Raw genomic sequence first — 13,800 nt, forward strand, 5'->3', positions numbered from 1 at the left:
TGGCTATTAAACAATTAAGTAATTATCTTATGTAAAATGTAGTTAATAAAAAAGAAAACGTTAATCTACTGTTTTCTTCTAATTAGCATATTTTAAAATCAATGTTTATCAAAATAGGTTTTTACAAACACTCGGTATAAAAGATATTAATATGTAATAAGTAGTGAATAAAAAAAACCTCATGATTAACAAACCAGTCTGCGCAAATCATTAAACAAACCATAGGAAAAGAGCAGGATAAGAACAATTTGCTCAGCTGATGATCAGCTGTTCTCTAACTTCAAACTTCAAACAAGGAAAGTAGGGTAGGAGATTGCGATTGCGTGGACTGGTTGGTTGAAGAATTGAATGAATAGTGCGTGCATGTCTGTGAGAAAGTGTTTATATTTAGAAATGGTGTAATGGTTTCAATTTCAATTGAAATTCCATCATAGAAGAAGAGCATAGATCGAAAAAAGCATTCGCAGCATTTGTTTGATTACTAGACTAAGTTCAATGAGTAACCGGATAATTATTAACAGTTAGAAATAAGTCTGGCATTTGTTTAGTTGTTGCCTGCATTTCAATCAAGTTGGATAAGACTATAATTTGAATCATGGGCCTTACGAACTTTCAAATAATTCTTGACAGCCCAACTGGAGCTTACTATGCTGGTACAAATGTCACTGGAAGGCTTCAATTTAAGCTAGACAAACCGAAGAAAATAAGAGGTTAGTTAAAAGTTAGTAACTTTTGCTGCTAAATGGGCGTCTCCCATCAACCTTGAGTCATCAAGTTAAAACAGGAACATTTTTGACTCTAACCTGATCTTAAGATCCTAAATCTTTACCTACTCACCAAGGTAACCTAACCATAGGCCTAACACTGAAGACAATGGTTCCAAATCATTTGGTTATTTTAAATTATGATTTATAAAAGCCAGTGTTTTTCATATTGTATTGTGCCTCCACACAACTTTTAAGTTACATCACTGGCTTTTTTTACGCTTTTTGTTAGACCTAGTGACAGGTCCAAACCAAATGTTTTAGGTCCTACTTAGGCTAGCGCAAGCAACGTCTACATACATCAGTCAGGGTGTCCACATTCTGGAATGTCAGGGATAGTCATGGAAAAATTCTGGTCATTGAAAGTCATGGAAATAGACAAAAAATAATGGAAAGTCATGAAAATCCCCAATGATGAATGGATTTTAAGGGACCATTCAATGCTCTAGTCGGACTAAGTTATTGTAGCATTTTTCAGGATGTTTCACAAATGTTTGACAATTCAATTTAGGCCTATTACAGTTGTGAGTTTTGAGTCTGTAATAGTTCATTGTTTTACCTATTATACTCCATTGTTTTCTGTTAATACATGTTTCAGTATTTTCTGAGAAATAACTTGTCTAGGCAATATCATTCGTGTGTGTATGTTATATTATAATTTTCTAGTAAAGTTTGTGAGTCATGGAAATCAATGGTAAATGGTCATGGATAGTCATGGTAAGTCATGGAAATTAATGACAAATTTTCTGTGGACACCCTGATCAATTAATGTAACTTAATTTGATTTTGGAATAATGCATGTACCCACATAAAACCTGGAAGGTTCCATGTATAACTTATGGGGTCAAAAAAATAATAGTAAAAAACAAACTGTAAATCTTAGTCCTAACTTGCGCATTAATTAAGCCTGGTTTAAATTACTTTGGCAAATTTGTCATTTCTTTTTTGCAGCAATTGTAATACAGTTCGTGGGAGTTGCGAAAACATCGTGGAGTGAGACTGAAAGCGTCAGAAATAATGATGGCAACACGGGGAATGAAATAGTCACCTTCACTGCAACTGAGGAATATTTCTCCAACAAATATAATCTTGCTGGAGGCCCAAACAGTATGTGTAACATTTTTATTGCTGGCTTATAACAATTACTCTTACCAGCAGTTTTAGTATCCAATAACTTATTAATTTAATTGTATGTTCTAACTTCAAAGTTAATGTTGTTTTTAATATCACATAACAATTAACTTAAGTAAGTTACTGGATGTATCCATGATTAAATTGTGTAGCCTAGAATGAAGGAGCGAATTATGTAAAACTTAGAATTGGTGTAAATAGCTGTATTTATGCGATGTGTTGCTAAATTGTCAGCGGTTTTGACTCACATAAGTGTCATCGTCAGGCTGGTACAGATGTCTTCTCGCTTCATTCAGTAAATAAATGCGATCAGTAGGCTAAAATTCAATATAGGCCTAGGCTAACAAAACTTAGAAAATGAACAAAAATGCATTGTCGTTCACTCCTCTTTATGCCCAATCAAACTTGTTTTTACTGTAAATATCCTGAACTTGTCAAACCTTTTCTGGGGAAACCCTATTTTTCTCCATTAAATTGTGCATCACATTAAGTTATTTCTCAGACCTAATCAGCATTGTATGCTATGTGCTATTAGATTCACGGAAAGCAAATAAAAATACATCTAATAACCCAAATCATATTTACTCACAAGGCGGTAAATATATATAAACAATACCACTTGAAACCTTCTTTGATATTTACTGTTTTGTGAGTTAACAGTAGGTTTATAAGTGTAATTGATTATGTTTTAAGTGTTGTAGGCTAATACATATTTTTATTTATGCCTACTTTTTATTTTACTTTCCACATCACATTAAAATAGGGAGAGTTTCGTTATGCCATTAATTTGAAGTACCATAATTATATGTTACTGATTTTACTGCTATTGTTAGGTGTTAATACCATGGCACTAAATTTATTTGTGTTAATTATTTGACTCAAATTTCTTGAGCTATGGTAAGCTTTTTGCGGTTTAAACCGCAAGAATAGACTGGATAACAAAATGGTAAAGTACCGGTACGACTTGTTCATGAGAATAAATGTCCTCCACACACTGCAAAAAATGTAGAACAAGTGAATAGAGAAAAATGTACAACATATTTTCAATTATTCCTATTCTTATTAGAAATCGGTCCTTCACACTCTAATTGGTCTTTAGGTGAGATAGAGATTCCTCCTGGAGATCATGTGTATCCCTTCAGTACAACTCTTCCGCCAATGCTCCCTTCGTCTTTCGAGGGAGAGCATGGAAACATTCGGTATACTGTGACGGCTACCCTCGATCGACCGTGGAAATTCGACCAACACGTGGAGAAAGTATTTACAGTAGTCACTCCGGTTGACCTGAACTACAATCTGAAGGCAAAGGTGTGTACAAAATGTCATGATACGTTAGCAAAACCTAAATAATAGTATGTTTGCCTAATTTCTTTATTGGTAGGTAGTCTGTAGTTTAATGTGGTACAGTCTAGTAAAATGTTCTGTATTGTGAGAATAAGAATGTAGCTCCGATTACGAGGATACCTACTTCTTATTCGTCCCTCATAGGCCTATTTAAGTTACCAACAGTTACCAATAGTTGCATTCCCACAGTATTTTTTATGGCAGTTGTACAAGTTTGCTATTTTGATGGCCTATAATATGCCCTAGTATCACAAGCATCTATTTATCTTTTAAAATCGCCCTCTAACTTAATGTTTATTGGTGGTGGCCGAAGATCTAACAGAGCTACACAGATCATCTCAGAATATTCTACACTCATCATTCACTCATATTTGGGTTGCTTAAGCAACTTGGTCTAAAAATACCTAAATTCGTATGGTGGCCATTTCAGAATACAGTATTAGGCCTAAAGTTTTACAGGTTTTACTAACAGATATTGTTTTCTTTAGGAACCAGTAAAGTTGGAGATTGAGAAGTACTTTTGCTGCTGTTGGTGCAAGTCCGGACCTCTAACTATGGTCATCAACCTCCCGTTCTCCGGGTATGTTCCGGGACAGAACATCCCGGTCACCCTGGAGGTGGATAACGCCAGCAATGTGCGGGTGGACAGCGTGATCATTCGATTGGAGAAGGTGAGGAGTTTTTAAGGGGTTATTTTAAATTCAAAGCTCCCTATAACTTCATATCTTTCAGCTCAAGAGAGGGGGCTCATTAAACCCTAATTATGTAAAACTAGGAATATTAGTGACAAATATGCTTCCTTAACTCCCTCTATTACATTTATGTGTACAAACAAAATGCTGATTAGGCATGTAATGCAACATTCTAAGCAGCAGCTGCAATAAACTCTATAACAGCAATCGTTATAATAGCACTTAGCTCTACCTTTGTTTTGTGCTGGTCTCATATTTTTTATATATTTTGATGCGTTGTAAGCTTTAACAATGCTACGCTTGCAATGAAACTAGACATGCAGCATTCGGTGAATGAAATTTGAACCACAGATTAAAGTAAGGAAGCCTAATCTGTCAAAAGGACTCCAGGATGTATAAAATGGGTTCTAATTATACCACCCCACTAGGTAAAACGTTGCCCAAACTATTTAAAGAATAACTCAATTTACGTTGTAAATAGGTGTAATTATGACCATGACCCCTTAAAATCTTTCTTTTTATATTGTATACTGCTACATCCCTGATCCTGATAAAGAACCTTTAAAAAAAGTTTAAACTGAAGACAATCTGTGATCGACAATCAAGTATTTAAGGATTCTTTACCCCACATACCACTGATTAAATTTTAACTCTATGAGGGTTTAGCTATGTGTTTCATTTGTACCTAAGACAAAACCAGTTATTGTGCCCAAAGCGTTGAACTTTTAATGGAGAGTTGGTTGGGCAGTCATCGTTGTAGAGGATTTCGGATCCTGATATCTGGCCCATTCTAATTAGTACACCGTTGCAGTGTACCAGTTCACCACTTGCTTTGCTAGATAAGTTTCGCGCAATGCCAATTTAGCCTATGTGGCAGGATAAATGCAAGGTTAAAAGAGGCGGCCAACCTCTCTTTAATAATTAAATAAAGTTATTAATAAGTTACTTAACGGCCAAACATATGTAGGTCAACCAACTGATCTCTACAATTCAGATTACTTGATGACGTAAAATACAATCATATTGTCATTACTTGACACCTTTTACATTTGTCTAAGTGACATTTCAATTTGTCATCCATAATGAATTTGTAAATTGACGCCTCTGTAGGTGCTCAAATGGAAAGCTCGAGAGCCGAAGAACAAGGAGCGCGAGGACAAGGTGGAGATTGTCAAGTTGACACTGGACGCTATAGAGGCTAACGGCTCCAAGTCTTACACGCATCAGATAGCTGTGCCGATGATGCCACCTTGTAATCTGGACCAGTGCTCTATCATCAACTGCGGCTACTCACTCCAGGTATGTTTAAACCAGTATGCTGAGCACGTCTTCTGATGCATCGTTTAGTTTACACAAAATCTATGCTGCAATAAGGGTTTTCTCCGTAACATCCTATTTCGCCCGTCCTAATTAACCGACTTTTACGATTTAGGTGTTCATTTTATCAATTATCAATTATCAATTATTTAAGATGGGGACGCCACTATGTGCGTATTTTAACCCAAATATGAGTGAAGGATGAGTGTAGGATGAGTGGCACGATCTTGTAGTCTTGTTAGTGACTAAGGCCGACATGTTCCTTAGACACAGCTGTTAATTAATAGCCCATACAGCTAATGACAACTAAGGGACCTACAGTTTATAGTGGAATCCGAACCACATTTTTTCCTTGTAATTTACGAATTGGTCTAATTATCAGAATAGTACTGCGGATAGTCGTAGTACTCACTAGTGCGGACGTTAATCCACACCAGGGAGCATCGCATCCACAGTGCATCCCTATAAATATCCACAATTCGTTTAGAGCTGATGATCCAGTGGAGTGATGACTGGTAACTAAAAAGGTGATTTCACTAAGTACTTCGCCCCTCTAGCGAGTTCAGTTTTAAATGTTAATTGTAATTTAATAACAGTTTACCCTCTTTAGGTGAAGGTTTAATTACAGTCTTCTAGTAAATAATAGACAAAACAGTTCATGAAATTGGGTTTAAAACTGCCTAAGCTACTTTTTCTGATGATTGTAACCTGATTAAGGTAGGTAAATCACTATAGTGTTTTGATTCTATAATTGAAGGCTTAAACTTATTTTGACTCACCAGCTGTGAAGTACACCCAAATTTTCATTCCATGGTATATAACAATTCACAACAAACTCTTTACCATAAGGGTTGCATAGTGTTTTATTTCAGAAAACAATGGATTCAGAAAGTGTTTAGACTCTTATAATCCTTTTGCGTATTTGGTGTTGCATCAGATGAAACCTGAACAATCCCTATATTTAACTTATTCTAGGTTATTAAATTGTAGAAAAAGGAGGATAGCAGCTAGCTTACCTTGAAAGTGTGGGTAGGCCATAGAAATATTGTGTGCAAAATGTTTTTCTACTTGTTCTATGGCCTACCCACACTTTCAAGGTAAGCTAGCTGCTATCCTCCTTTTTCTACAATTTAAAATCCTAGCCTAAAGCCTTTCCTTAAACAAAATTATTCTAGGTTATGTAATATTTCAGGTGACAGCAGAAGTCAGCGGTTGCCATAGTAACTTGTATGGTGAGGTGCCAATATTCCTGGGTACAGTGCCGGTATACCAAGCCCCCATGGCCCCACCACCAGGTGCTCCAGACACCATCCCCTCCGCTCCCCCGCCTGGGGCCCCCGTTGGATTTATCGCCAACCCAGGACCCACCGAGGGAAACATGTATCCTACATTGCGTAAGTTTTTAATTTATTACTTTATGATAGCTTTAATCTAACCTTAAACTGTCTTTAATTTTAGAACTTAGGCCAAAAATAACTCTGCCCTTTGTGTACACGTTCTAATGAACTTAAAAAATAGGTTTTTTTCATTTGTGCCGCCTAAATGTAGCTCAACAAGTGTAGCCTAGGCTACTTGTTTTGTTTGTTTTCTTACCATATGGTAGGAATGCATGAATGTAAGTTGAACTTTTAAAAGCAAAAATAAACCATTGCTAATCTGTTTTTTAAATAGTTGTAGTTGCAGAATTAACCTTGGGGATGTGGAAACAATTTTAATTAGATGTAATATATAATCATGGTCTTCAGAGATTACTGCATCAATCAATTGGCAAAAATAGTAGCTGACGCTTCTGATGCATTGCAGCAATTTAATCTTTGGATTCATCTAAGTCTGCAAGTATTTTTGCCAATCTAACAAAACAACACAGTCATTGGTCATTGTTCAAGGTCAAAATTCTTCTTTGACCTTGGAAGTCTGGGACCTTATAATTTTACTAAAAAACATAAGAATAATTATTGTTACTGATTTCGGTTACACTAAAAGTAACTTTAATATATTGTTCGTTAAACGATTGTTGTAGGTTATATATTATATTCCAAACATGATTCCTAGCAGCATTTTTCTGACTTTTGAGTCCAGGTCTTAAAAACACGAGTTCTTTCACACCAGATGAAATAAATTGGAAGATGTTCAAAAAAACTTTCACAAATAAAATTTAGAACTCTGTCAATAAGGTACAATACAGGCCTATATATTATCCCAACAGCTATCGGGCTCAACGATTTAATGACATTAAGAATTATTGGTTTAAATTTTTCAACCTATTCAAAAGATAAAATAATACTAGGTAGACTATCATTTATTTTGCTATCAATGAATGATTAATAGCTGACAAAAAATTACAATGGGTAAATAATTACCCAACGCAAAAATAATCCCCCATGTAAAATTTCTTCAGATAATCCTGATATTCGGGATTTTGGTATGTTTAATTTAACATTTTGTAGAATATTATCTGGGATGTTTTTACTCAAGGGTGGCGAGGAAATTCTTCCTATGAACAACTTCCCCAAGCTGACCCTGAAGTTTAGAAGATTTAAGGACATTTCCAAATAAACTCAGGAAAGTTGTGGGTGTGTTTGCGAGCTTTTGGGCACATTTATAGATACATTATTTATTGAAATAAATCATATCATTTTATGTGTGTTTGTTTTTCACCCGTAAGATGTTATAGTTTATGTGTAGAGAAAAATTGTAAATTAAATAATCAATCCTTTAGATTTTAGTATTTGTTTGGTTATCTTTGTGTTAGTTTCAGTCATAAAATGTGTGCCTCATATCCATGGTAAACTTCAGTTGGTAAAGTAGGAAGAACATAAATTAGTTTTTGTGTTATGGTGGTCTGCTCCATAAGGCACTCCTTGCAACGATACAAAAAATACTAACTGGCCAAAAATTTGTGATTTTGAAGTTTTCATATACTAGTAACTATTTGTTCACTACTTTTGTTCTTGATTTAAAGTTGAGCTCAATCGTATTAATTCAGCAGTCAAACAAGCCTATTTTCAGTGGGTTGCACGGACCTTAGAATAGAAGTCCATTATATTTTAGAAATAAGATCAACTTTATTTTAATTCATCATGCCCATAGTTAATTTTAAACCTTGTGCAAACACATTATTTGTGGTATGGTGTTGGAGTTTCAGTTTTTGCTCACTTTGAAAGGTATTGCACTTCTGCTGTTGAGGGAAAAATATGTGCACTTGAGTTTGCACTACATCTCTGAAGTTATATGATTGTGTTAAAGCAATAATCAAAATGAAGATAGGTTCAGTAACATTTGCAGTCAGTAATGCTTTTTAAAGTTTTTGTGTGGTAGCCAGGTAGACATTTGCAACATCACAGTGACGCGCACGCTCCCAATTTTAAAATGTATAAAGACCAGGCAGACAGTCACGGAAGAAATTGATTAATAAATATAAATTGGTCAAAAAAACATATCTTTGTACGGATTATAAATCTTGTATACCTATCAAAGTTTTTTCTTGTGTGCACCTTTTTCACAAGCACCTTGATATTTTTAAAAACATTTTTAGTGTAATATAGTCTTAGCATACTTTAGCAAAATTAACAGAAGCATAAAATAAAAACTAGGAATGTAAAAATTATATATGACAACGTTTGCAAAGATAGCAAAATTTAAAAATCATTGGTAGAGTCGTTTGTATACAATTGAAGTTTTAACTTCATGTGTGGAGTTCAACAAAATCAGTACTTATTGGGACTTTCACTTAGCCTATATTAATTTTCTTGTTTAGCAGACATTTTTTAAATTGTTATCACAAAATCCTCCTGCCGTAGCAAAAAGGGAATTTCCATTTACCTGGAATGAATGTTAACAGATGGTGTTTCGGGACTCAAGTGCACATATTTTTTCCTCGACAGTAGTCATTACGTGTGTTTGTGTTATAGTATATTACGTTACTAGTCCCGAAAATAGATGTGTACCGGACAAGTGTGGTCGTTCCCATGCGAGACTAAGTCGAGTGCGGGATTACCATACGAGTCCGGTAAACACATTTTGGACGAGTGATGTACAATATTTTACGCCATACTTCTCTTAAGTTATCTTAACAACAAAAAATCTGTACAAATCATCATATATTCCTACCGATTAAAGGACTAACAATTTTAAGTGAGGTTATGTTTTTGTTTCTAACCACTCATTTCCAAATATAATGAGCTGGTTGGTGTTCGGTAAAAACTCATTAAACCCCATTGATTATTGATTAAGCTGGCGGCAAACAGCTGTTTTCTGGACTAAATCCTTGGTTGGGAAGCTCGTTAAAACAGTGTAGTGTGGCGTAAAAAAGTATTTTTAGTTGCTTTTTAATTGACATTATTAACATGATGATTAGTTGGACAAAGGGTGCTAATTCAGTGGTTGATCAAGTTTCAACTTAACAAATTTTCATTTAGAGATCTCATTGATTTATTCATTAATTTACTCATTTAACAGTTTTGCTTAGTGTTTATTTAAAATGGTTTTCGTTTAGTTTTTTTGCAATAGTTCAAGGAATTAACTGTTAACAAGTTACAACTAAAAATGATTTAATACATAGAACTTCCTATGTAATCAAAATACTTAATTTACACCAAACCTTTGTATTCTTCATTGTCTTTGAATGGCTAAAGAAAGTACAATTTAATCTGAGTTCGCCAAGTACTGTAGTTGGTTACTAGCCTAATGGGTGTCACAACTCTTAGTTGACATGTGTTCATTGGTGTGTTTGTGTATGTTAACGACCCCTTATGAGTCACATGTTCTTGCATGAAGATCTGATAGTGTCAACTTGTGAATGCCTTAGCCTAATCCGTAAAAGCTTTGAACAAATTATTTGAATCAGATAAAACTTTGCCTTTGAATTATTTACTAACAATATTTTTTAATTTTACAATTACAGAGGAGAAGAGTTTAGAAGTCAATTTTCAATAGAAAAAGTTATGTTTGCAGTCTTTTGCACTGTGTTGGCTTCTGCAAACACAGTAGGTTTCTTTTATTTCCTTTACGTAAATCTAATAAACCGTATCAAGAAATTATTTAAAATAATAAAAAAACGAGGCCTACTCACTAATAACCACTTAATCACTTATCAGTATAAAACATATTCTTAATTTTTTTGTACTTAGGTGACACCCTGTATAGTATTTTAATTTTTAATGTTTTTCACAATTTTTCAGCTCCTATGCCTGAGATTCCGTCCGAGCCTGTTCAACCTGAATAAATCTCCCAAAGATCTTCCAATCACCAAATATCATCTTGTAAAAGTTAAGCTGATTCTCGAAGTCCGATTTTTGCCTTAAATTGCTACAACTTATCTAATATTTAAATTGTATAACCAACCTACTTCCTATTCTATAACCTATATTTATCCTATTAATGCCAAAGATTCATTATGTATTGGAGTTTTAAACTTATATGGAGATCTAAAATTATTAAATTTGATTTTTATAGATAAGATAAATTTTCTTACCTCCCTTCTTGCTCTACAATTTTAAATTTAATTGATTTCCTTTATCCATGGCAGCTTAAACGCCAACCTCTCCTTATATTTTGAACACTTTAACAGTGACGCTTATTATATAAATATTTATTTTATTTTAATTAAAAACTATTTTATATCTTAAGTGAAAACTTAGTAGGCCTATATTTAAGTGGATTTTACCTTATTTAATAACTCCACAGGTTATCGCACATTATCTCTACTGTTGTAGGTTTTAATTGTATTGTAATCATGTGAATCAAATCCGTCACTGCGTTATATAAAACGTAATTACTTAATCACTAAGACTGCTTATGTTAACCTCGGCATCAACACATTGTACTGCCTTTTTATATACGCTTGTACTAACTATCGGGGAGTTAGAATCTATATGTAGTGAAAAGATTAATATATAACCACAATTATTTATATTTTGTTACAATTTTATTTATTTTATTATTATTATACTGTAGGAATGTTTAGGGCTCAATTTATGTCTGGCTTTTGCCAAATTTTTACATACATGTAGCTTACGTTGGGTTTTAGTTTTATTTCGTCATCACATGTTACCATGTTATAGCCTGATTTATGTTTATCTTAAACTTTAAAAGCTATGTGGTTGTAATTTTCAAGACTTGGAAAGTAACTGTAATACTCCAGAATCAAACCATATATTACCTTAGCGTGTAAGGATGTTAAATCGTAGCATAGACTAACACAAGTAGACTTCTCATCCCATTGTAAATTTTGAAGCTCGTTTTTTGTGAATAGTTCACGTTGACTAAATTTTTTTCTATTATTTTATGGTTCATGATTTGTGTTTTACTGTGTGGTTAGGGGACGAGTTATTGTTTATGAGTAGATCGTTTTATTTGGTTAAACGAGGTTTTAAATTACTGAAATAACAAGAAACTAATTTTAAACAAAACACGAGCTCTACAGTGCTCCAAACGGAACAAACAATAACATAATCTTCAGCTGATCCATAAGGATGAGATGTCTAGTTTTATCTATGATTCTAGTGAAAAAGATTGTTGGATTTAGATGAACTTTTTTAGTTGTGTGGTTTATTCTGTCGTGGTGTGTTGTGAAATGTGGGTTATGAGTCTAGATAATTATAGATGTTTTTAAATGTAATAGTTAGTACCAATTAGGTAATGTGGTAGTAATGGTTTTAGCGATTACTGTCACAATCACTAAAATTGAGAATGAGGTAAAACAGCTGATGCGTTACAAAGCCAACATTTTGAATCAATATCAAGAAACTTTAAGAGCTAATGTCAGTAATGTGGCGATTCTCTGGGAGAAGATTATAGTCAAACCGCTAAAAGCATCAAACTCTAGAGGCTTCAACACCACCATTGATAGTTGGACTGTTTTATTGTGTTTCATAATTATATTTTATGGTATTACAGAGAGTTGAAGCTTTTAATAAATTGAATTTGTAGTCTTCCAAATCAGATAATGGTAACTTAAAACAACCTACAGATAAAACATTTGATTGTAAATTTTGTGAAGGTTGCTGACAATACATTGACTGTAGACAACCATTCAGAGCGAACAATAGTATAAGATAAAAACTAATCCTTCAATAAATTAATGGCAAAACTATTTAGTTGTAGCTTAATTTAATATGTAACGTTAAGTAGGCAAGATTTAATTTCTGTTTGAAATGTAGTTGTCGGAAAAATGACAAAAGACTGTTGTATTTGGTTAACTTTATCACAATTTCACAAATATTTTGGCATAGCACTTTGTACATAAAAGAACGCCTTGTATTACTGATCATGTTTAAATAAAATTTCTTATAAATTTAATCGGTCAAATTGATTTAAAATACTAAATTAAATTGGAAACATTACTTTAGCCACATTTATACATTAACTAGCTGTACCCGCGGGCTTCGCCCCGTTTAACTTCATAAGTATTCGCATGGCTCATTCACGTCCTGGTTGAAGTTCGTTCGCTACGCTCACTCACCTTTAGGTTGGAGCTCGTTCGCTGCGCTCACTTGCCTTCAGGTTAGCTCGTTCGCTACGCTAACTCGCCTCCAGGTTGAAGTTTGTTCGCTACGCTCACTCACCTTTTGGTTGGAAATTAGCTGTTGTCATATATAAAAAAAAAATTAATAGTGCTGCACCCTGTTGGTAATCCTTTTAACTTTTATGCTATTGAATATCATAGAACAGAACCAACTTGTTTAATTGAAACAGCTGTTAAGATTCATTAATTCCTTTTAAATATGAAAAATCATAAGATTAACATGGGGAACTACAGAGCCACTGGGGCGGAGCCCGAAAGGGTTTTTGAGATAAGAATATGCTTTAATGTTAATCGGGAATGTGAGCTATCATTATGCCAAATTCCAGCCCAATCCGTCCAGTAGTTTATGCGTGATTGAGCAACACACACACAAACACACACACAAACATACACACAAACATACACACAAACTCACAAACTTTCAGATTTATAATATTAGTAAGATTGCTTTCAATTTATATTTTCTGATGTGACTGGTTGATGTTTATAGATGTATATGAAGTTTTACTATAAGGATGAAAATAGCACAGGGATTGTACGCACAAAAGAGTCAAAATGTATCTGATAATTTAGACACAATTACGAGAATTGTCTTCCTAATGTAAAACGTCCCTGAATGTGGTGTAAGATCAATTGATAGACTGATATTATGGTGGTGCTTTCATGCTATAAAGGTATAATGTAGAAAAGAGGGCTGTTCAGTAAGTAACAAATGTTTTGGAATAACAAAAAACTCCTTTCACATATCTTTTGAACAAATTAACGAATTTGTCAAAACGATAGATGAGCGATGAAATTCTTTTCCCGTTGAATTCTGCCACCTACAAAATCAGCCACCGGTAGACACTAGACACGCAATCAGAGGTCCTTATCGTAATCAAAGCGCTGTGCTGCTAAGTCTTCATTTTGATGCTCAAACCGAGTGAAAGTCACTCGGAGCCAGTTGTGGTCTGTAGGGTCGGCTGAGGGAAAACCTCCTGTTTAAATGATAGAAGAAGATTTTTGGACTTTTGACCATTCATGGACA

The 13,800-nt window shown here is 34.1% G+C and overlaps 1 protein-coding gene across 2 annotated transcripts; it reads left to right on the plus strand.

Annotated features, from left to right (window-relative positions):
- The first annotated feature begins 337 nt into the window (after nt 1-337).
- LOC129002971 (arrestin domain-containing protein 17-like) lies at nt 338-12,824 on the plus strand. Of its 2 annotated transcripts, none has more exons than XM_054431126.1 (7): nt 338-710; nt 1,716-1,871; nt 2,995-3,203; nt 3,728-3,910; nt 5,042-5,230; nt 6,441-6,642; nt 10,429-12,824. In XM_054431126.1, the coding sequence occupies exons 1-7, from the start codon at nt 596-598 to the stop codon at nt 10,470-10,472; spliced, it is 1,098 nt and encodes a 365-aa protein (XP_054287101.1). In that variant the 5' UTR covers nt 338-595; the 3' UTR covers nt 10,473-12,824. The 2 variants fall into 2 exon arrangements, with proteins under 2 accessions (XP_054287101.1, XP_054287100.1); XM_054431125.1 differs by lacking the exon at nt 10,429-12,824 and adding an exon at nt 7,724-7,888.
- Nucleotides 12,825-13,800: the final 976 nt, after the last annotated feature.

Source organism: Macrosteles quadrilineatus, unplaced genomic scaffold (assembly GCF_028750875.1).
Source record: "Macrosteles quadrilineatus isolate MER2022 unplaced genomic scaffold, UCM_ALF_1.0 Scaffold_9__3_contigs__length_116548681, whole genome shotgun sequence".
Classification (NCBI taxonomy): Eukaryota; Metazoa; Arthropoda; class Insecta; order Hemiptera; family Cicadellidae; genus Macrosteles; species Macrosteles quadrilineatus.

Coding starts and splice junctions, on each gene's coding strand:
- LOC129002971 (XM_054431125.1), top strand. CDS start 596: ATGGGCCTTACGAACTTTCAAATAATTCTTGACAGCCCAACTGGAGCT. Junction 1,872..2,994: donor TCTTGCTGGAGGCCCAAACA/GTATGTGTAACA, acceptor ATTGGTCTTTAG/GTGAGATAGAGATTCCTCCT. Junction 3,204..3,727: donor ACTACAATCTGAAGGCAAAG/GTGTGTACAAAA, acceptor TGTTTTCTTTAG/GAACCAGTAAAGTTGGAGAT.